This window comes from Ictidomys tridecemlineatus, chromosome 12 (assembly GCF_052094955.1).
Source record: "Ictidomys tridecemlineatus isolate mIctTri1 chromosome 12, mIctTri1.hap1, whole genome shotgun sequence".
In the NCBI taxonomy this organism is placed as follows: Eukaryota; Metazoa; Chordata; class Mammalia; order Rodentia; family Sciuridae; genus Ictidomys; species Ictidomys tridecemlineatus.
In genome coordinates this window covers 37,833,489-37,857,321 of record NC_135488.1, presented here as the reverse complement: position 1 = coordinate 37,857,321, position 23,833 = coordinate 37,833,489, and the positions used below count along the sequence as shown (strand labels likewise).

The 23,833-nt window shown below is 39.2% G+C and overlaps 1 protein-coding gene across 7 annotated transcripts in view; it reads left to right on the top strand.

Moving 5' to 3' along the window:
- The window catches only part of Mgat4a (alpha-1,3-mannosyl-glycoprotein 4-beta-N-acetylglucosaminyltransferase A), a 92,882-nt gene that overhangs the window by 18,681 nt on the left and 50,368 nt on the right, over positions 1-23,833 (top strand). For all 7 annotated transcript variants that reach the window (XM_078028521.1, XM_078028520.1, XM_078028519.1 and 4 more), the window contains 2 exons: positions 19,239-19,406; positions 21,214-21,354. In XM_078028521.1, coding sequence (XP_077884647.1) covers positions 19,239-19,406; positions 21,214-21,354 — 309 coding nt within the window. The remainder of the gene's footprint in view (positions 1-19,238; positions 19,407-21,213; positions 21,355-23,833) is intronic.

The window sequence follows — 23,833 nt, the reverse complement described above, 5'->3', positions numbered from 1 at the left end:
ATAACATTTAGGCCCCATTATCAGTATTTCTCATTATTTTTCTCATTCAAATCAATGTCCACATCATCTTCATCATTTTTGAGCTTAGTTCTTTGCATCTCATAATAGGAATTTTGTTAATTTTCATTATGTTCAGGCTACTCTATGGTCAGCGGATCTTTTTTTTCCCTCTACAGTTATAGTGATCATATAATTTTTCCCCCTGATCTAGGGCACTTGAGAGCAAAGGGCATGCTATTAACAATTAATGCTGCAGCAGCAGTTGTAAATTGGAACTGTCCTAAGCAGACATGTACATCGTCACCTTGTTGACTCGGTGAGCCATAGTGGTAGGGAGTGATTGGCCGAGTGTAGAGGGGACGGAAACCTGGACTTTGCTGTGGAATTGGTTCAGTCATGCTGGGAAGTGGAGCGTGCCACGTTCTAGACCATGATTCAGAGTCCTTGTGAGTCTCTGTACCTGTGAGATCCAGTCAGCAGTCACATGACATGGCTCCTGTTGCAATTAATGCTTTCAGCTGGGAGAGGACATATGTTTCCTGAGGTGGTGGTGAGCACTTTGTGGAGGCAGTTATCTTTTAGTGTGCTGATAAGATGTGGGGCTTTATAAACCCTCTTCTCAAGGGAAATAAGCCTCACCTCTTCTGACCTGATTGGACCTAAGAGTCCAGGAGACTTTGTTCTTTGAAAACTAGGATGAAAGATAAAGTAGAAATGGGAGCTCCTCTTGTCCTCTTGTGACTTGCCTTAGGGGAACTTCCTTCCTATGTGTCAATTGTTCCTTTGGTATGGTCCCTAGAAACTGATATGCTAAAATGGAGAGGAGTAATTGAACACTGACTATTGGTCAGAGAGTTTCAACTACTGCAATAATAGTTTAGGTCTGGAGGGAAATTTACTAATCCCAGTTATGGGATATTAGTGGTTTATTGGCCCTGTGCTCTTTGATTTGTGAGGAGCTTTTCTTCATGTTCCCTTTTCTCTTGAGCTCAGGTAATTTGTATACTTATTAATATTTGTTGAGGTGCTGTTACACTGGAGTTGTGATGGTAAACGTGATAAAGGACATCCTTGCTGTCTTAGAGCTGTTTACAGCGGTCCTGGAGGGGGTGGCTTACACGGTGATAGTCGAGCAAGTAGATAGACATCTTTCAGGTTGAAATGGATAGCGACAATGAAGCTGCTTGATGAAGAGGGGGACAGGGACTGTGAAGATGCAGGTGCCATCAGACAGGGTCTTTGAGGAGAACAGGCCTCGCTGATGAGAAACCAGAGAAGCAGAGTGAGGAGGGAACTCAGCAGCTGAGGAGCAGGTATCCAAGCCCTGAGGCAGGAATGAGCATGGCATGTTGAACACGAAGGAAAGTGTGGACAACCCTGGTGTGAGATGCGCAGGGAGTTTATTGGGGAAGCTGGAACGGGGGCTACAGGTCGGAGCACTTTGGCCTTAGAACCCTGGATTCCACGATGGGAAGTCTTGGAAATTGTGTACCAGGAACGAGCTCTGAACCAATTTACTTTTTCAGAGTGATCTCTGCTACTAAAGAGGCAAAGTAGAAATAGGAATTTCCTTGAGAGGGTTTTTCTCTATTGTGTTAGCCAGGTTGTTGTGGGCTAGGCCTCATGGACGGATCCCACCAGAGTCTTGCGGGTAGACCTGACTGCATGTATTGTTGGATCGGAGAGGAGGTAGAGGGATCAAGGATGGTTCTTAGGTTTCGTCTGAGATGATGGCTGGTGGCACCATTTATTAAGACTGGGAAAGCTTGGAGAAGAACAGGTTTAGAGGTGGCCATCTAGAGTTACAAGAAGAATCGAGATGTGAGTTTTGGTGTAAGTGGCATGTAGATGGAATCCAAAGCCTGGGGGTGGAGGCTTTGGCAGATCAAGTGGAGGGGAGGTAGTGAGGCAGGAAGAACGTTAGGAAACCCATGCTGAAGAAGTGATAGAGGCAAGTGTTCTTTTTGGTATTTCGTGTTTCTAAATTATACTCATAAAGTGCTGCTGCGTTATTGTTTTCAGTTTGAGACAGCATGAGTGAACTTCGTATCACAGATAAGAATGTGCTTTTTGTTCTCTTTGCTCACTTGTTTCACTATAATTTTTAGCTAAAGCGTTATTTCTTGTTGATGTTCTGTGAATGAATGAAATGATCTTTCTTTTGAGCCCAGTATAGTGCTCTCACCTTTCCCTTATTTCCAATGTTTTATATTCTTGGTGTAATGGCCGTCTCTTCCTCCCTTTGTATGGTTATGGGTTTTCCTCCTCCCCCCCAGTGGATTCTTCAGAATCACCTATCAGTTCTTTCCAGTGCCCTAGTGTACCAGATAACATCAGGTTTGTTTTCTTTCCAGTGTTTCCTCCTGAAGCTCTGTCCTAGGGCCTGCACTGGAGGGGTTCTTGGCCTCTGGGACCACCCTTCACCCTTTGTGTGTGTGTGTGTGTGTGTGTGTGTGTGTGTGTGAGAGAGAGAGAGAGAGAGAGAGAGAGAGAGAGAGAGAGAGAGAGAGAGAGAGAGAGAATGAATGAATAAATAAATTCTTTTACACTCCTAAATTCACACTTGGTTGATGGTTGGGTAAAGAATTTTAGGCTGAATGTGTTTCCTCTGAAATTTTCAGATGTGCCTTCTGTGTGTTCTGGCAGCTCTTGTCTTTTAATGGCTATCGAGATGAGTCCTATATACTTTGTATATGACCTCTTCCTGCGCTTGATGAACTTTTGTTCTGTTTTGCAGTGCTGGCAATTGAACCCAGGCTTTCTGCGTTCTAGGCAAGTGCTCTACCACTGAGCTACATCCCCAGCTTTAGAAACTGTGAAAAAAAATTAATTTATATCCTTCTCTTTTGTCTTTTTTATATTGACTAGAAACTCTAGTGCATAATGTCGAATAGAAGTGACAAGAGTGGACATCCTTGCCTTGTTTCCATTAAATTCGATGTGAATTTTAGATTTGTTTTAAAAATATAGATACCCTTTATCATGTTGAGGAATTTGCCAGCATGGAACTAGGAAGTTCCTAGTTTGTCACGAATGAGTGTTGGATTATGTCAAATGCCTTTAATGCATCTTTTTAAAGTTTCATGTGGGTTTTATCTAGTTAGGCAAAAAGCCTATGTTTTTCTCTGTGGAAAGATTTTCATAAAGGATTAACTTTCAGTTTTATCATTAACAAAAATCCATAGATTAAGTGAGGGAAAACTAATGCCATGAAATATCTGTATATTTAGGTCTTTCTTCCAGCAAGTTTTGATGTTTTCTGTACTTATTTGTTAGACTTATACCTTTTTTGTGCTAGTGTTAAGTGATACTGTTTTTAGCTTTAGATGCCATTTGTTCTTTGTTGGTATAATAGAAAGTGATTGATTTTTGTATTTTAACCTTGTGTCCTACAACCTTGCTATAATTGCTTATTAGTTCTAGGTGGGTTTTCTTCTTGTTGATTCTTTGGGACATTAAGACAAATATGCACAGTTTTCTTTCCTCTTTTCAATCTGTACACCTTTTATTTCCTTTTTTTTTTTTTTTTTTTTTTTTTGCGTTAACCAGAACTTCCAGTACGGTATTAAATAGGAGAGGAGATTGGCTTGCCTTGTTCTGACCTTAGTGGAAAAGCGTCTAATTTCTTATCAATAAGAGTAATAACCGGGGCTGGGATTGTGGCTCAGTGGTAGAGCGCTCACCTAGCACAGGCGGGACCCGGGTTCGATCCTCAGCACCACATAAAAATAAAGGCATTGTGTTGTGTCCATCTACACTTAAAAAAATAAATGAAAAAAAATTAAAAAAAATTAAAAAAAGAGTAATAACTGTCATTTGTAGATATTCTTTATCAAGTTAAGGAGCTGCCTCTATTCCTATGTTATGGCAAGCCATTACTTTCTTCATATTTTATTTGTACTGTTTTTCTCTCTTCTCTGGATACACTTGACATCATACACTGTGAGGGGCTCTGTTGGTTTTCTTTGTTCTTTCATTCCTTTCTGTTCTTTGGATTGGATACTTTGTATTAATCTAACTTCCAGGTCATTGACTCTCCCACTCTTCTGACATCTGAAATCTGCAGTTGAGCATCTCTGCCAGAATTTCCATTTTGTTTTACATTTGCTGTCTCTTTATTTTCCTTGTTCTTTGAGTCAGTTTGATCACACTCTTCTTGTTTCCATGTTCTTTAAACATGGTTTTATTTGGTTCTTCTAACATATTTATAGTAGCTGTTCTGAAGTCGTCTTCTGCTAACTGTGGCATCTGGGAACACGCAGAGACTGTTTCTATTGACTGCTGCTTATCTCCCCCCGAGTAGAGATCACACAGTTCTTTTTTTCTCAGTCTATCTTGTAAAGTTTTGTTGCCTACTCTGTATTTTAGGTAATACATTGCTGTGGCACTGGGTTTCTTCTTTGTGCCCCTGAAGAATGTGGTGGTGGTGGTTTTGTTAGCTCATTATTTAGAACTGGAATGAGCTAAATCGCCAAGGTCTGTCTCATCTACAGTGTCCGATTTATCTCTGCTCTTTGGTTTTGATTTGTTTTTGTTGTGAAGCCTGGTTTCCTAGAGGGGCTGCCCTGGTGCCTGCACAGCAAGTTCAAGGTCAGCTTGGACAACTTTGTGAGACCCTGTGTCAAAAAAGAGGCCAGGTGGAGGTTGGAGAGAAACCCTAGAAGCCTGGAAGGCTCCATTCTCTGCGAATGGAGATGTGTGCTGGGCCACAGCCCCACTCCGGGCTGTTTCACATCTGCCCCACCTTGAATTTCCTTTGGCTTCCTCTGTTCTCTGTGTGGGATTTATGTGGCCAGGTCTGGGTGGGTCTGCTGTGAATGCATGTATCCTGCTGTCCACCTGGGATCTCGAAAGCTCTGTGAGCTCCTGACAACTGTTTTACTTCCTGGAAATGCCTGCTAAGTGTCTGGCTGGTGTGCCAGCCCCTTGCTCGCCTCAAATAGAGCAGTAGCCCCAAATAGAACACTAGCCTCAGGCTAGCAGAGCACTGGCCCTTCTTTGCACTTGCCTCTGAGATTGCCACTTGGACTGGCAACACCCTTGAGTCAGATGAGTCCCCTCTGGCAGCATAGTGAAGCTGCTGATTTTCAAGTCCTGCCCCACCCTGCTGACCTTCTGAAGTGAACACAGATGGGGAGGGATGAGGGCAGTCCTGGCAAGACAGTCAGACTTTGTGCTGTTCTTACCGGAAGTTCAGTAGTTTTTATGAATAAATAATTTCAGTCTGTTGAATGCCCTTGGTTGATTTTCAGAGTACCAGAATGTTTGGTTTTGGACTTTCTTGTCAAGCTTTATAGTTGCCTTTTGGGGAGAGGTTTTGTGGGCCTCCTCTCTTATGCCAGAAGTTGGAAGTCCCCTGGGCAGTTTTCGAATGTCGTCCACCCCCCCCACCCAGTGATTCTGGTATTCAGCCAGTCAGTTACACCTAGAATTCCCCAAGCTGTAAATGTGGCATGGCAAAACTTTTGCCATGTGGACTTTAAAAAAAAAAAAAAAAGTCACAACTGTCAGTGGTATTATTAAATAAGGGCCTAATTTTAAGACAATACCTAAAGAGGGGCTAGCAGATAGATCTCACCTTTTCCAAGTTGGCCAGAAATCTTTCTTGTTAATGTATTAAAGTTGACAGTTGTTGAGTCCTTGGACTTGGACTCACGTGCAGCTTAGTTGGCTAGCTTCCATTCCCTAAAACAGTCTCCTAATCTAATTTTTCCAGGCTGGAAAGCTTCTTAAGCATGTGCTATGCTCAGAGGTTGTCTGGAATCTAGGCTTGATGTATTCTTAACTCTGAAAGGAAATTATTCATGGCTGACATATTAGAAGAGACTAAATTGAGAACATTGGGTTATTACAGAACATTAGCTAACTAATTTTTTTGGTGCTACTTTAGAAAGACTGCCAATCAGATTTTGGAGATTGTCTGATGAAATATGTGGATAAAGGTGTATTGTACTCTTAACCAGTGGGTAAGCATAGCATAAGAAAGAGACAGTTGATCAGTCTTTTTTAATAGATCTAAAGTGCATGGAAGTGTTAAAGTGCTAATGAACTGAAACTGAATCTCATAGCAAATCAATGTGTTTTTTTTTTTTTTTTCCAGTACTGGGGATTAAACCCAGAGCCTCAAACCTGGCTCATTTTTGGTATTTTGTTTTTCATTTTTCTGGACTAACAGTCCTCAAAGTATATTTTGCTGGACGTGGTGACACACACCTGTAATCCCAGCTACTTGGGTGGCTGAGGCAGGAGGATCGAAAGTTCAAGGTCAGCCTGCACAACTTTGTGAGACCCTGTCTCAAAAAATAAAAAGGGCTAAGGATGTGGCCCCTGGGTTCAAGCCCCAGAACCAAAAAAACCAGAAGCACACAACCCCCTTGAACCACACCCCAAAACATAACAAAGCACAAAACAATGTAAAAGGACCTGTGGGGTTCTCTGGACTCTTCTAGGAGGTTTATAAAGTCAAGACTATTTTCATAATAATACTAAGATGTTATTTGGTTATTTGCCTTTTTCAATATTATAAAAAATAGCAGAAGCAGATATGAGAATTCAACTCTTTCCTATTAAGCCACACATTAAAAAGAGTTGAGCAAGTGTTACTTTTTTCACTGAAATTTTTTTTTTTAGGAAATAGTTTTCACACCGTGCTACTTATGTATTTGATTTTAAAATGATTTTTTATTTAAATAAATAGTTTTGCAAGTCTATTGATATTTCTAACATGATAAATGTTGATAAATATAATTCACATAAACAAAAGGACTTTGGGGTCCACTAATTTAGAAGGGTATAAAGGGAATCTGAGTCCAAAAGTGTGAGAACTGTTATCTCCTTAGAGAATAAGACACCAGGCTGTGCATATGTATGCTACTTCTTGCTTATCTTGTCACAAATGTTTTTCCCATGTCATGAGTTTTAGCAGTTCCATAATATTCCATTATATAATTATCATAATTAACTTACCTTTATAAATAATGCTGTGATTGGTTTCATGAACATTTTTGATGAATTTTTAATTACTCTCAAAATGTAAGGTGATTTGCCCTAGCTGACCCCTTGCTACCATTTGCTTGGCCCTACTGCAAGGCAATATGAGAACATTCAGTGGGAAGCAAAGAAGAAATGCTAAAATACGATTACTGCTATACAGAAAAGAGTTAGCATGCAGATCAGAGACTGCTTGTCATCAGAAATACCTGCCTGCAAGGTTGGCCATTGGCTGGTATCTGGGAACTTGGCTGTTTGCTAACATGATGTGAAACTTGCTGTATGTGATCTGACCGGCTCCTTGTGCCTGTACTATTCCTGCAAGCTGTGTGGTTTATCTGAGCCACTGCTTGCTTTCTTGGAGTCTGGAATTTTGGTATGTGTTAAGTAAAGGTATTTACTATCTGGGTCCAGTTGACTTATTTTATTCTTACAAATAATATTACAAATAATAAATAGGATAAAGAGGTAGTGACAAACAACTTTACTATACATTGTAGTTTATAAGAACTTAAACATCACAAAGCCAAAATTTTATTGCACGTATTTCTAGTTTAGTCAGAACTGAAATGGACAGTGTCTTTTGACTAGAGCAAAATGCTTATTAACTGTCATGTGGGAACCTGGAACACATCCTACTTGTACATTGTAATTCCACATTTCAACTGCTACATCTCTAATAGGTTCTGGTACATCTAATAGCTCACCATTACTTTTAGTTCTTCTGCACTTGTGTCTCCAAAACACAAAACATTAATGTTTTTTTTTTTTGTACCAGGGATTGAATTCAGGGGCACTTGGCCACTGAGCCACATCCCCAGCCCTATTTTGTATTTTATTTAGAGAAAGGGTCTCACTGAGTTGCTTAATGCCTTGCCATTGCTGAGGTTAACTTTGAACTCACAATCCTCCTGCCTCAGCCTCCTGAGCTGCTGGGATTACAGGCATGCACCATCGTACCCAGCCAAAACATTAGTTTTGTTTAGGCTTACGATTTGTCTGCTCCTGAGCCTACCCAGTAAATCTTGTTGTGGATGAAAGAATACCATTGCAAGTCCCTCTAGCCACACAGGATGTTCTGGGTCCTTATGATACACAGTGTGATGAGGCCCTTCTAGTTGATGGATGATGAAAATATTATATTTTCTTTTTCCCTTAAATATTATTATTAGTTCATTGATTCTTTTTTGTTTGGCTTCCCCACCACCTTGTTATTTGAAAAGAATTACAGAATTATAGGAAGCTGCAGGGTAGTACAGAAAGACCCTGCAACCTTCTCCCATTTCCCCCTGATGGCTACTTCTTGTGATGTTAGGTGCAATGTACAGCTTCAAAATCAGGAAACCAACATGGGTGTTACTGGTGTGGATGGTGCTACGCCATTTTTTTCACATGCGTAGATCTTTGTAACCAGCACCAGACAACCATTACTACACCACAGCCATTTTCCCTCTGCTCCTTTGTCACAGTCACACCCCACCTGCCACCCCTAACTGTAGGTAACCACTGATCTGTTGTTGTGCACAGCTATGATTTTGTCATATTGGAAATGTCTTATTGAACCCTATAGTGTGTGAGAGATGGACATTTTTCACTCAGCATGGTGCCCTTGAGATCCATCCACACTGTTGGAGTTTTCACTAATTTGTTCTTTTCTGTTGCTGAGTAGGATTCCATTGTGTGTGTATCATTCTTTTAGATGGTGTCTATGGTGTATAATTGGATCATATATGTAAGTATTCTTTCCTTTAGACAGCATCTTGCTACATTGTATTGGCTGGCCTTGAACTCCTGGGCTCCAGGTACTCTCCTGCCTCAGCTTCCTGAATAATTGGGACCACAGGTGTGCCCCACCACACCCAGCTGTGTCATGTCTTTATATCGGCTCTAACTTTCTCTCTCTTAATTGTTGTAGACCGTTTATTTCTTGTGATTAGTGATATTGTAGATTTAATTAATCTACAATTTTTTAACCCATTGTGCTCTGTTTTTTCTTTTTCCTGACACTTTGAAAGTTATTTGAACATTTTAAAAATTCCATTTTGAGCTGTGGGGGGTGGTGCATGCCTGAAATCCCAATGACTTGAGAGGCAGAGACTGGAGGATTGCAAGTTCAAGGACAGCCTGGGCAGCTTAGTGAGACCCTGTCTCTTAAAAATGTATGAATGATTGATGAATGGACAAATGGATGAGTTGACTGGGGATGTAGCTCAATGGTAGAGTGCCCCTGAGTTTGATCCCAGTACCTCACGCATGCTCACACAGATTCCACTTAAGTTATCTGTAGGGTTTTTGAGTATATCCTCTGTTGAGATATATTACTAGTGTGTGTGTGTATAATAATCTACTGGTGTCAGCATTTATTAAAGTGAAGTACAGAAGCCTGGCCTTTAAAAGCCTCCTCTTCTTCCCTTAATTTGTGATATAATTGTTTGAAGTATTTCTTCTACACTGAGAACCACACCAGACAATGGTATACTTTTTTGCTTCAACATCAAATATAATTTGGAAAACTCTAGAGGAAAAGGACATTTCTGTGATCTTTTTTTTCCTTCCTCTTTCAGTTCTTTCTTCCATTTTGATGTTCTGAGATTCTTCTTTTTGTCATTCCCTTTCTGTTTAAGGACTTTTTTAGTCATTTGTTTTGGATAGGTTTGCTGATGACAGGTTTCCTCCTTATGAGGATTTCTTGATTTTTCCTTTTGTTCCTTAAGGATAATTTTGCCATATATGGAATTTGAGGGTTTTTTTCTTTAATACTTGAAAAATAATGTGTCACTTCCTTTGGTTTCTATGGTTTCTGATGAGAAATCTTCTGTCATTCAATTTATTTTTTTTTTCTGGGTAGGTAATGTGTCATCTGTTGGATTGCTTTCAAAATTTTCTCTTTGTACCTAGTTTTTTTTTTTTTTTTGAAGTTCAATTATGGCATTTCTTGGCATGGTTTGAGTTTTTCCTGATTGGGGTTTGCTTGGCTTCTTGAACCTTTATGTGGGTTTATGTCTTTTGTCCATTTTGGGAAATATTGGCCATCATTTCTTCCAATATTTTCTCTACCCTGCCCTCTTTCTCCTTTCATTCTGGGATGCTGATGGTGGGAATGTTAGGTCTCAAACCATTTTATATTTCTAAAGATCCCTGAGGCCCTGTTACTTTTCTCCCTCAACCTATTTTCTATTCTTTAGATTAATTCCCATTGTCTTCCTTTAGGTTCATTAATTCTTTCCTCTGTCCTATCTGCTCTTAGGCCTCTCCATTAAGGGGTGTTTGTTTCAGTGTGGTTTCTGTTCTAAAATGTTCATTTGTTTCTTTATGTCTTTTCTTTCTTTGCCTGGGGTTTCTAGTTTTTAGATACTTACCTGTTGAAGCATTTTTATCATAGTTGCTTTAAGATTCTTATAGAAGGTCTGGGGATTTAGTTCAGTGGCAGAGCGTTTGCCTAGCATGTGCAAGGCTGAGTTTGGTCCTTGGCCTTTAAAACAAAACAAAACAAAACAAGATTCTTACTAGATGATTTTAACATCTGAGTTGTCCTGATGTTGGTATCTGTTGATATTTTTTTTTTCTCATTTGAGTTGAGGTTTTCCTGTTCTTAGTCTTATAAGTGATTTTTAGTTTTATTCAAGGCATTTGGGGTCTTATAAAACTGGATATTATTTAGCTTATCTGTCTTAGCAGGTCTTTTCTGCCGCCATTCTAGGTGGCTAATGTGGGGAGGCATGCCACTGCATTACAGCTAATGAGGATGGGATGAGGATGGTGAGGATGGGATGGACGTCTAGGATCCTCACATGGCCTCCCTTGATACACAGCAGGGAGGGATCCCTGTCACTCCTGTGCAGGGCAAGAGGTCAATTCCTGCATGGTCCCTGCTGACATTGTGCTGGCTGGGACAGAGAGCGGTGCCCTGTCGCTGCTTCCCATGCAGCCTCCTCTGACGTCTCATGGTGCCAGAGAGTAGTGAAAGCCCCAGCTCCTCACTCAGACTTTTCTGATACCATCCTAGGAAGCGTGTGTGTGTATGTGTGTGTGTTGGGGGCGATGTTACCTGGCAAGGGTGAGGATCTAGGCTCCCTTCTTGGCCATTGCTAGTGGAGTGGAGATAGGTCCAGGGCTGGTGTGTGGCTGGTATAGAGCAGTAGTCATCTAGAAGTTTTCTGTCTTACTTGGTTGCCCCTTCCTGAGTCCTTCAGCTGCGGAGATCAGGCTTTTCTGGTACTTCTTCATGTGTGGCTGTTGGTTCCAGGCTGCTGGTGTCTCTAGCACCTTGTCTAGGATCTGTAAGGCAAAAAGAAACTCGGGGAAGTGAATGCTGTTTTTTTTCCTCTGCGTCCCAAGAACTCAACTCCTCCCTTCAGCCTTCTGCCTTTGTCTTTTTATGTTGGTTTACTATGTAATATCTGGGTTTTTATTTTACTTAGCAAAAAGAATAGAGAGGTGTGGAAATAGAAGTCTGGATCTTGAACAAAATTCTTCTAGCATATTGTCTTCTGAGGACTCATAGTGTTGAGATGTGCTTTTAAAAGTTAATTTCACCAAAGTGACTAGAGACTACAGTGATAGTACCTGCCTTTCTGCATTCATTTTCTGATTTGTCCAAAAAACTTGTGAAATATCTTCCTCTGTTACTTTCCTTCCTCTGTTACTTTCCTTTTCCCATAGTGGGTATAAAATTTTCCATTTTATACCCACTATGGGTATAAAATGGAAAATCCTAAAATCTCAGTTGTTTCAGTGAAGATCAAAAAGACTACAAAGTTACCAAGTTCTTTTACAGCATCTTTCTAGGTAAGTGTATCAATCTTGCATTTTATTTCATTAGCATGATTAGGAATAATTAGTTATGAAATAATTATTAGGACAATGAAATTTCAAAAAGTTTTAAAATAGAGGGAAAAAGCATTATTGAGATCCCATAATATATCTGTATTAGTTACCTGTTGGTGCATAATAAATTAGCACAACTCTAGTAACTTAAAAATGACATGTTAGGCTGGGGTTGTGGCTCAGCGGTAGAGTGCTCGTCTTGCACGTGCGAGGCCCTGGGTTGGATCCTCAGCACCACATAAAAATAAATAAGTGAAATAAAGGTATTGTGTCCAACTACAACTAAAAAAAAATATTTAAAAAAAATGACATGTACCTATGACCTCATAGTTTCCATGGGCTAGGAATCTAAGCATGGCTTGTCTAGGTCCTCTGCTGAAGAATTCACTTCCAAACTCATCCAGATTGTTGGTTGAATCCATCTTCTTGTCACAGTAGGACTGAGAACCCAGCTTTTTGTGGCTCTTGGCTGGAAGGAGTTCTGAGCCTCTGTCACTTGGGCCTTCCAGTACAGCCGTTTGCTACTTTGGGTGAGAATCTCTATCTAGGGAGAATGTCTGCTGGCAAGACAGAGTTCCATATAATGAAACCATCCCAGAGGTAGCATCCACCCCCTTTGCTATATTCTGTCAGTTAGAGGAGCTAGCCGTGGCTCCTGGGCACACTGAGGGTGGGGTTCATGCTAGGCTGTGAGACTGAAGGGACGCGGATCACTGGGTCATCTTAGAATCTGTTTGTTGGAATACCTTAGATTTATAAAACAGTCTCATGGACTCAAATGGTACTTGAAAGATAAACTGAGTTTTACTCTTTAAAAAGAAAAACATGTTCTCTTTATCCTTTGGAAGACCTCTAAGAAAGACTAAAACTCATGAACCTTAAAAATAGAAGATTTCAAAATAGAACCTAAAGAGCTAAGTGTGGGTGCAGTAGAGACTGATGGCACACTGGGGTCACCAAGGAGTGGGAATAGGGAGCTGTCTTGATACCTGTGTCCTCACCTGGACACATTAACGTGGCCGTGCTTGCCTCCTGCATGTGAAGAGCCAGCTGAGCCGGGACCGGGCTGCAGCCCAGTGTTCTCACTCCCCTCTCTGGACCCGCGTTTACTTTTCTTTTTCAGTTGGGGGCATCTTCAGGCTCACAAGGTCCCTTTCCTAAGACAGCAGTATCTGTTGAATTCCCCTTTGAAGTGGAGGCCATCGGCCCCAAAGCGCTAGTTGGTATTAGAGGTGGTGTCCAGGGGAATTGGGGTCTGGAGGGGGGCAGCCAAGTGGACTGTTTCAATCACCCAGTTGGAAAAGAGCGTCCTCAGCCATTTGAAACAAAACAGGAGACAGGATATTGTGGGAGCATGCGGGCGGGGAGTAGAAATAAAAAGAAAGAGGTGAGAGAAGCAAAGTTTGTGGTCAAAAAAGAAAAGTCCAGAAAAGAAACACGGGAGGAGGATTTGAAAATGATATTGCAGAAGGATATTGGAAGGGAAGGTGGAAATGAAAGAACAGTAACACGAGGTGAGGAGAGGGAAGAACAACATGAACTGAGTCCTAGGTGTGTAACTGGATCCAGGTGGAAGGCAGGAGGAGCAGCAGCACTGTGGGGAGGTCCTTCCCTGGTGGAGGGCTGGCCAGTCCTAGGGCTTTGCTTTTGACACCCGGATGGCTCCAACAGAAAGCGAGGGCTGTCTCCATGACTTCTTCACAGGAAAACGTATGGCATTAGATCCTCAGAGTACAAGATGTGTTTTATTTTCCTTGGAGAATGAAACAACACTTGCTGAAACAATGGCTGCCAGCAAATTTAAGTGCCTAAGAAAAAGGATTTATGACCATCCGATAATGTTTATTCCAAGCCCCTAAGGTTGTTGAATAAGATCATTGTCAGTATTTTTAAAAGTACTCTTTTGAACATATAGCCAAGTGTACATACGTAAATATGTGTTATTGAAGTTACACAACTTGTTCCCCCTCCACCCTTGTTGCACTATGATAATGAAATTTGGGACTTTATGATAAGATTACTGAAAAGAGCCTTCCCCCTCCTCCAGGGAAATCAAAGAAAATGACTGCATTCAGATTAAGAACGTCTTTCTGAGGAAGTGCATCTTGCAGGCATGTGCAGCATTGTCCGACTGGTCTTGAGGTGTTGGGCTTCATAAGGTCACTGGATGGATTTCAACTTATTGAACATGTACCTGGAAGATTTACACTGTTAATGATTAGATTACTTGGGGGATAACTCAGAAATAGGGGATGTGTTCCAGAAAACTTTTCAATGTTAGCATTCACTAATTAGGATCTTATTTTGCAAGTACAATGAAACCTCATGGAAGGGAACAGATGAATTATATTCTGTGTTTTAATTTAAGTAAAGTATATGGTTCTGTTTAGCTCAGCCCCATTTTCCCTTTTGAGCCTAAAAGGGTCTTTTCAGAATCCATGCTTATGTGGTGTATCCTGCCTGGTATACTCTTAGAAATAGGGCATGACGTTGACAAGTCCACATAACTCTTAGACCTTTGAAATGTGTGTCCACCGATGCTTTGAGACCATTTCTTCCCCAAATATAATCTTGTAAATTATGGTCCTAGTGGTTTTAATGCCTACTCCCTCATCCCTGCCTCTGGGATCTCTTTAACACATGGGCCAGAGGGAAGGATGGAGGAGGAGCTGGGAGAGGGCAGTGTGAATTTTTAGGCCACTTCAGAGTGACTCCAGGATAGTATTGGCACCTCTGAGTTTCCCAGCGGGGTGGGGAGGGGGGTGTCCTTGGGCACATCAGCATCACTAGGAGCCAATTTGACATTCTCAGGCCCCAGCTCTCACCTCCTCAATTGGTTTCCAGGAGGTAGAGTCCAGAATTCAGCGCCTCATCCAGCCCGTCCAGGTGGCTTGCAAGTGAGAGGCATGTGAGGCATTGCTCTGTGGTTGTTAAGTTGCCCTCCATTTGTGTACGATGAATTGAAATGCATTCTGCTCTCCTGTACAATTAAGTAGTACAAATAAAAAATTAAAAGAGCCAAAATTTGGTTCTAGTTCCATTCTATTAGCATCACCAGTTCAAGTTCTGTTCTTTTGGCCCATTTCATTGGGACCCGTGTTCTCTCTCTCTGGCCTTTCCAGGCTTTAGTCCTCCTTAACACCTCCTGAATCTGTTTCTTTTATTATTATTGTTTTTTTTTTCTTTGTTTTAGAGGTTTCCAAGTAGGAAATTGCCCACTATTTCATCCAGGCTCTCTTTTCTATTTTAAATTGGTTGTATAAGAATGATGAATATGAAAATTTTTTAAAGAGTGAAATAAAATGTTTTCCAAAGGCAGTTTCTTTCTGAAAAGTAAAGCTTGTTAAATTTTGGAATCTTATTACTGAAGGAGTTTCTCAATCCTATTTTTTAAAAAAACTTTCTCTGTGTGAAGGAGTTCTGTGCAATATTAAAGGGACAGAGGGATGAACCAGATGGCTTATCAACATTCTTTGCAGTAGAAGAATTTTATTGTTTAATAAACCCTAAAATTTTAAGAATTAAAAGTGGGTTTAATTTTTGGTAATTTTTATGATGGTGCATAGACTCCAGTAGTGTTCCTGTATCTTGCTGCAAAGGTACTGCTTGAAAAAGTACTTGTTAATAGTGTTTGTTAATTATTCATCTGTACTGTTGACCAGTTTTTTTTTTAAATTGAGTCCAAGGCTATTAATTAAAATGTTGAACCATATAAAATTGCATGTTTGCCCCTGTTTTAGAATGTTTGTATGTTTCAAAACCTTAGGTTCACAAAACATGATTATTACTTTTGTCATCTGATTTAGATACATAATTTTCTACTATTAAAAGCGTGATGGCACACATCTATAAGGTCAGCTACTCAGGAGGCTGAGGCAGGAGGATCTCAGGACTGAGGGCAACTTAGTGAGCCTCTGTCTCCAAATACAAAATGAAAAGGGTTGGGTAGGGCTCAGTGGTAGAGCACCACTGGATTCAATTCTACAGTACTGTAAGCAAAACAAAACATTGCATTTATACTAAAGAAGAAACAGTAAGCAGAACTGAGTGCTTCCCAGTACGAGGTAAGCAAGAGTATCTTAGTTTCCTGCCATGTCCCCCTACATAAACCAATTGAGATTATTCAAAGAAAAGCAAATATAGGAATCTTGCAATTAATGTTGAAAATAGGGACTTGTCAAACATATTAATTTGGAGAGAGTTTTGTCTATTAAAATTTGAAATAAACTCAAGAACTGTGTAGTATTATGGGAAAGAAGGGTGGAGAAAATTCTAAGAAATGTCTAGAAATTTCTAGAAAGCTGAGTTGGCTCTCTAGATGGAGTATGAACATGCCCTGATTTTGTGGAATACTCTCTGAATATGGAAGAATGGAGTAGAAACAAAAGGTGGAGTTTTCTCATAGCTGTAGACTTTGAGCTAAAAACAGCATCTGGATCAGCAAGCTCATGGCCTGGTCCCATGGTCCAATGATCGCTTGGGTTCATGGGCCCAAGTTATCCTCTCTCAAATAATCTACCAAAAGAGGGTCCAGTTCTGCTCCACGCAGGGGAGTTTTTGGAATTAGGGGTAGAGATCTTTTTCTACAAATTGGTTTGTCTTCCCACTTGGTGAAACTGGCCTCTCTATAAGGCTGATTTCAATATACCAAGAAAATGTGTCCAGATAGAGGTTGTCCTCAGACCTGTATCCCTCCCTGTCACCCCAGAGCTGCTCAAAGACCTAATCATTCTGACACCCAGTCCTTCTGCTTGCTTTGAAAACTTTTCATTAAAATAGAAGAAGGAATGACAAGTTTAAGGATAGTATAAATAACTTCTCTGCATGTTTCACCTGTTGTCTCTGTTACTTTTCTCACTGTAGAGATACTTTTTTTTTCTGGAATTCTTTGAAAGCGAATTGCTGAAATCATGTTTCTTTTCACCCCTAAACACGTTGGTGTTTATTGCTATTACTTTAGTGATAAGAACAAGGACATTCTCTTATATTACCAGTACCGTTTCAAGTTCAGGAAATTTGATGTCCACAAGTATTTTGATTTCTCTGGTCTATAGTGTGTGCGTGTGTTTTCCCGACAGTGTCTTCATACATATTTTTCCTGGTCCAGGATCCAGTCCAGGACTGTTCTGTGCATTTCATTGTCTGTGTTCTCTTGGGCAGTTTCTTAACCTTTATCTTTGATGACGTTGACAGTGTTTCAAGTGCAGGTGATGTGTTTGTTACGTCACACTTTGCTGTGTCTGTAGTATCTTAGAGATTAGATTCAGATTGTGCATTTTTTGGCAGGACTGCCACATAATGAGCTGGGTTCCCCAAGCATCACTTCAGGGGGCACCTGACCTCTATCCTGTTATTGCTGATGTGAGTTTTGATCACTCCATTAAGATGACTTATTCCATATTTCCCTATTGTTCAAAAAAAAGTTTTTCCTTTTTATAAAATAATGCTTTGCAGGGCATACTTGAGATGATCTACGTATTGTTTCCTCATGAGACTCACCTGCTGGTTATTCATCCCCTTTTCAATCTGGCCTGTGTCAGTTGCTATTGTGGTTGCAAAATGGAGATTTTTCCACTGATCACTGTTCCTTCTACACGTATTAGTTGGTTTCATACAGTCAGAAACGCTTTCCCCTCATCTGTTGATCTTTATTTCTTCAATGTTGGTATAGACTCAGGGATTCTTGCTTAGTAGGTTACAATCTATTACCACCATCACTGTCCCCTGTCTGGCCAGTGGGGGCCTCTCAAGTCACCTCCTGTGCCCCCCCTTTTTTCTCTTGGTACAGAGGATTGAACTCAAGGGCACTCGACCACTAAGCCACATCCCCAGCCCTATTTTGTATTTTATTTAGAAATAGGGTCTCACTGAGTTGTTTAGCGCCTTGCTTTTGCTAAGGCTGGCTTTGAACTCTTGATCCTTCTTCCTCAGCCTCCCAAGCTGCTGGGATTACAGGTGTGAGCCACGGCACCCTGCATCTCCTGTGCCCCCCCTTTTTTTTAATATTTATTTTTTAGTTATAGGTGGACACAATGTCTTTATTTTACTTTATGTGGTGCTGAGGATCAAACCCAGTGCCTCATGCATGCTAGGTGAGGGCTGTACCTCTGAGCCACAACCCCAGTCCTCTTGTGCCCTTTTGATGTGTCCTGTCATTTTTTCTTTTGATACTTTCCTTCCTGCTGATTTAAGAATGTTCTAGGTTTATCTTAATTAAAGTTTACTTCTCCAAAGAATTCTACTTCTTTATATTGGCAAGTGGTGTTAGAGGCCAGTATCTAGGTACTGCTTAAGTCCCATGGGAAAACGTCTAATTCTGCTCATGCCAGAAAGGAATAGCATGTGGGACAGCTTCGAAGACCAGTTTACAAACGAGGATTCAGTAAGTCTGTTTCTTCCTGAGTTTATCTGTGGATAAGGCAAAGATTATAATATTAAATAGAAAACAGCCTTTCTAAGACATGTTTTGGTGTCACAGTAGTGACTTTGGTCTGTCTAGCTGATAGAGAAAAGTTGAAAACCTTTGTTCTGATTGCTCCTGATTTGAGGAGGGGGTGGAGCTACCACACCCGGTGGTCCCTTCCACCTTCCTGTTGGCTCATGTGTCCAGTCCTGTCCTCGCCTCTCCATGCTGTGTGCTTTGTCCCTGGGTTCTCCTGTTCATGCTCACTGTTTATCCTCCTTACACCCACTTTATTTCCCACACTAACTAAATTTCTTTTTTTATAAAGGTTGATGTGATTTTTTTATGCCTTTACTTATTTTTATGTGCCTTGCATATGCTAGGCAAGCACTGTACCACTGAGCCCCAGCTCCAGCCCCGACCAGCTATATTTTTTGATCTCTGATTCTCGAAAATTATTAAAATGAATGATTTTAAACTGGGTTCATTGAGGTTTTTAGGAATTCGGAATTTGACCAAAGTCTGGCCTAGGGAAATCTTGGCAGGATAGGAAGTATGGAAAATAATGATTATGCTGTAAATGCGCTATCTCCATTGTCTCATACGTATTACCAGCTTTTAACTCATCTCTATCTGGTTGATACAAATGTGGTCGTTATAGTTGTTTATACCTTTGAGAAGGTGTATTATACTTGGAGTGTTAATTTTAACGACTTTTATCTTTCTCCATCTTTAAATTTCTGAATTTTAAATAGGGAGTGTTCACAATGTTACAAATAATAAAAGCACAAAATTAGTTCCCATGTTAGCTAGCAAGCCAGGATTCTTTAATTCTTTAATTTTCTTTAATTCTTTAATTTTCTTTAGTTCTTTAATTTTCAGTTTTGTATCAGCGAGTAAATATTTTCTTCCCCCAAACTTGACTTTAATTGAAGTTTTGTTATTACAATTTTGTTTGGAATTTTTTATTTAGAAGTATACTGATGACTTTTAAAATTTTTTTTGCTTTTGCCTCTAGAAAAACTAATTGCTTATCAACGAGAATTTCTTGCTTTAAAAGAACGTCTTCGAATAGCTGAACATCGAATTTCCCAGCGCTCCTCTGAATTGAATAACATTGTCCAACAGTTCCGGAGTGTAGGAGTCGAAACAAATGGAAGTAAGGATGCGTTGAATAAATTTTCAGGTACAGATATATATATTTTTTTCATATTATAAAAAGATTGTATTCTCAGGTGTTCTGTAGGTATGTTTCAGAAGTTGAGTAGGGAGGGCCGTCTATCCACCAGCATTCATCACCCTTTCAGAGAGAGAAATCAGCACCCAAAACATTCTTATTCTGATAAAATAATTTGTATTAATTGCTAAGTTTGATTTTAAGAAAGTACTGTTAAGTTCAATATCAGTTGTATAAACTTCTTTGAACATATTGCATCTTTGAAAACACATTCAAATTTAACTTTTTGTTTTTACAAGTATATGGGTTGTGACTAATGTTTAGCCTGGTTTCTGGAGGAATCTTTGAGCTATTTGGAGCAGTTAGTGGTCTTAAATCTGAATTATAGCAAGGGAGATACATGCTTTTGTAACAGACACTTTTGGGAGTAGCTGACCGTTCTTCTCTGAGGACATGAGGCAGGGGAGATGAGCACAGTTGTCTTTGCCGTGTCCTGCTCTTGTTCTGATGATTAGACTGATGTGTGTTTATAACCAGTTGGCTCCAGATTTGTGCAGACTAACATACTTTCTCATTGAGCTTCTACTATTCTAAAAAGAACTGTGAGTTCCTTTCATCTTTAGATCTATCACCTTAACTTATTTTTAAAAATTTTATGTTCCTTGCTTCCCCTCCTTATGATTAATTTGTCAGTCACGGTGGTGCTTAACATTATTGAATGGTATAGATGAAAAATAAACTTTTTATTTCCTTTATCTTTTTATGCATATTTTTCTTCTGAATTATTATTCTTGAGAGTATATTGTGATCATTTTTATTAACATGAAATATACTTCAAAATGCTATTTTTAGTAGCTGTAGATATCCAGCTGATCAAATACCATAATATATTAAATATTTTCCTACAATTAATCAAATGTTTTTTTCCTGGGTGTTTTCCCCCAGCTTATAACTCTGTGAACATCTTTGACTATCAGTTGATCACATTTCTGGTAGCCCTTAAGTTATTTTTATTAGATTATGACTTTCTAAAAAACAGGATCTATGCTTTGATGACTGTTGATTTTTAAATACATTGGCACATTCCTGGAATTGGATAGAAAACAACTGGATAAGGTTGGGGCTGGGGCTCAGCGGTAGGATGCTCACCTCACACGTGGGAGACCCTGGGTTCAATCCTCAGCATCACATAAAAGTAAATAAGTGAAATAAAGGTGTTGTGGCCAACTACAACTAAAAAATAAATATTAAAAAAAAACCACTGAATATTTGTTGAGTACATAAAAGCTAAATTCTTTTTTTAATTTATTTTTTTAATTTTAATTTGTTATATATGACGGCAGAATGCATTACAATTCATATTACACATCTAGAACACAATTTTTCTCTGGTTGTACACTACATAAAAGCTAAATTCTTTAAAGGGAAATTACTGAATAACAGGACAGAATGTTTCTGGGATTTTGACGCTGTTTTAATATTATTGTTTAATCCACTGATTTAATAGGAAGAGATGACATATTGTGGTTTGTAATTGTTTCTTTACCTGTAAGATTAACTTGAATTTCACATATTTGTATTGGCATTTCTTTTGTGAGTTTTTGGTTTTGTCTTATTTTTTTAATGGAGTTGAGGATACAAGTCCTTTCTGCCAACTTCCTTGTTTAAAGGTTAACACTATACTTTAATGAAAATTCGAAAGTCTTGCATAATGGAAATAAGATTTTATTTTCAGAAAAAAATACATAAAAATTTGATAAAGTGTTAATGTATAAGGTAAGATATTTTGTGAATTAATTATACTTCTGTGTTTCAGGTAATACCCTAAAGCTACTAAAGGAGTTAACAAGCAAAAAATCCCTTCAAGTGCCAACTATTTATTATCATTTGCCTCATTTATTGCAAAACGAAGGAAGCCTTCAGCCTGCTGTGCAGATTGGCAATGGAAGAACAGGAGGTATGTTTATTTTCTTACTTCTTAGTCTGGTTGTCCCGCTGGTCTGAATTGTGACTTGGCATGTTATGTTGACCATGAGCAGTCTGGCAGGTCAAAGAAAAAAATTCTTTCTTTATCTGTGCACTTGGGGCTTACACTGGCCAGACGCCATGTTGAAAGAAGTTGGACACTTTTCTTTGTAGATGAGAATAATATTGCAGAAAAAGATCAAGAGAAATCTAGTTCAGGCAGACAAATGTTTAAACCTTTGTAATTTTTCTGTTTTAAAAACTTGGGAGGTAGAGAGATGACTTTTCCTCTTGTCTTATTTCAACATTAATAGCTCTCATAGTGCTGCCAGGAAGGTGGTTCTTATGTGTGTCCTACTTTTTTTTACCAAAATGTCAGGGGCCAGTCCCTTTTATATAAACTTTCCATGGAATAATAGAAATACTTCAGTTGCTTCTTTTTATAATGTACTCAAAACATAATTTGTGATTTTTTTTTTTTTTTCTTACTTGGCAGGGCAACCAGAGCTGTTTGGACCACTTACTGCTTTCCTACTTTTATCCCTCCTTTTTGACATTGTTAACATTTTCTTAGTAGTTTTAATTTATTTTTTAAAGAAATGGGGTCTCACTGTGTTGCGGAGCTGATCTTGAACTCTTGGGCTCCCGCCATCCTCCTGCCTTGGCCTCCTGCCTTGGCCTCCTGCCATCTTCCTGCCTTGGCCTCCCAGGAAGCTGGGACTAAGGTGTGTCCTCTATACCCAGCTCTTTGTAGATTTTGGAGTGCAGATTTTGCTCCCTTACAAATCTTAAACAAGTGACAAGATGATTACTTTATGAATATTGAAATTCATTTTGTGTGAATGTTCTTTGAAAAACTGATTTAGTCCACTCTTGATATAGTAAGAATCTTAAGTATTTTCCTGTCTTTTCTTTTTTGGTCATTTTTTTTCTCATATTGTTTAGTCTGTTACCATAAGCATTTATATTCATCTTGATTTAATTTTATATCTTTCTGTTTTATTAAACGTTTAAAATAACACGTTATCTTCCTGAGGAGGTGTAAACTCTTAAAATACCATGTTCAGACTCACTTTTTCATTTCCTTTTTTTTAGAGAGAAAGAGAGAATTTAATATTTATTTTTCTGTTTTCAGCGGACACAACATCTTTGTATGTGGTGCTGAGGATTGCCAGGCGAGCACGCTAACGCTTGAGCCACATCCCCAGCCTATTTTTTCATTTCTTTATTAATTCAAGAAATATTTATTGAGGCCAGGAATTCTGCAGGTGCCAGATATATAAAGATGAACAAGACATGTAGGGTACTCTAAATTAATTTTTTTAGAATATTGATTTTTCATTATTTTTTGAAGCTGGTACTTACTGTATCTCTCCCTTCAACAGTTTCTATTTGGACAAGATGCCTTAGCCAAAATTGTGGGTTCATTGGTTTAGACTGTATATTTTATTAGTAAGATAAATGAAAATGAAAATAGAAGTGTTTTTAAAGTCATTTAACTTTTTCAAAGTTTCTGACAGGTTCTTTTATAGTAGCCTGTCCTTTATGAATGTGACGTTCACTTTCTTTTTGGAGGTACTTATTCCATTTTATTTGTTTATACATCTTTATTTCTTTACCATCTTAAATACAATAAAATCTTGTCAGCCAGCTTTCCAACAGCTAGCATTCTTTTTTTTTTGGTATTGGAGATTGAACCCAGGGTGCTCAACCACTGAACTGCATGTCCAGTCCTTTTTTTAAAAAAAATTTATCTTGAGCTGATTGTAGTGGCCCATGCTAGTGGCTTGGGAGGCTGAGGCAGGAGGATGGTTAAGTTCAAAGCCAGCCTCAGCAACTTAGTGAGACAGGACTGGGGACTTGGCTCAGTACTTAAACACCCTGGGTTCAATCCCTGGTACAAAAAAAGAAAAAGAAAATTCTTGAGATAGGGTCTAGCTAAATTACTGAGACTGGCCTCAAACTTGTTGATCCTCCTGCCTCAGCCTCCTGAGTTGTTGGGATTTACAGATGTGCACCATCATGGCTGGTTCAGCAGTTAACATTCTTATAAAGCTGAGACTAATTTTGAAAGAAAAAGCATACAGCTTGGAGTCGGGGTGGGAATGTGCCCAGATTTACGTGATAGGAATTTCCTTCCTAAATTCTTAGGCAGTGGTTCTTTTTTTTTTTTTAATTTTATTTTTTTAAATACACGACAGCAGCATGAATTACAATTCTTATTACTCATATAGAGCACAATTTTTCATTATCTCTGTTTGTATATAAAGTATGTTCACACCAATCTTTTAGAGGTTCCAGGAAAGCTATCGGCCTCTGCTTAGAAAAATGCATAGGGAAAAAACAATTTTGTATGTAATTTTTGAGATTTTTATGAAACCCTAGAACCTATCTAGGGACTTATATTAAAAACTTCAGTTTTTGAGATCAGATTAAAACTACTGCTCTGAAGATTAAAAATTCTGTTCTTC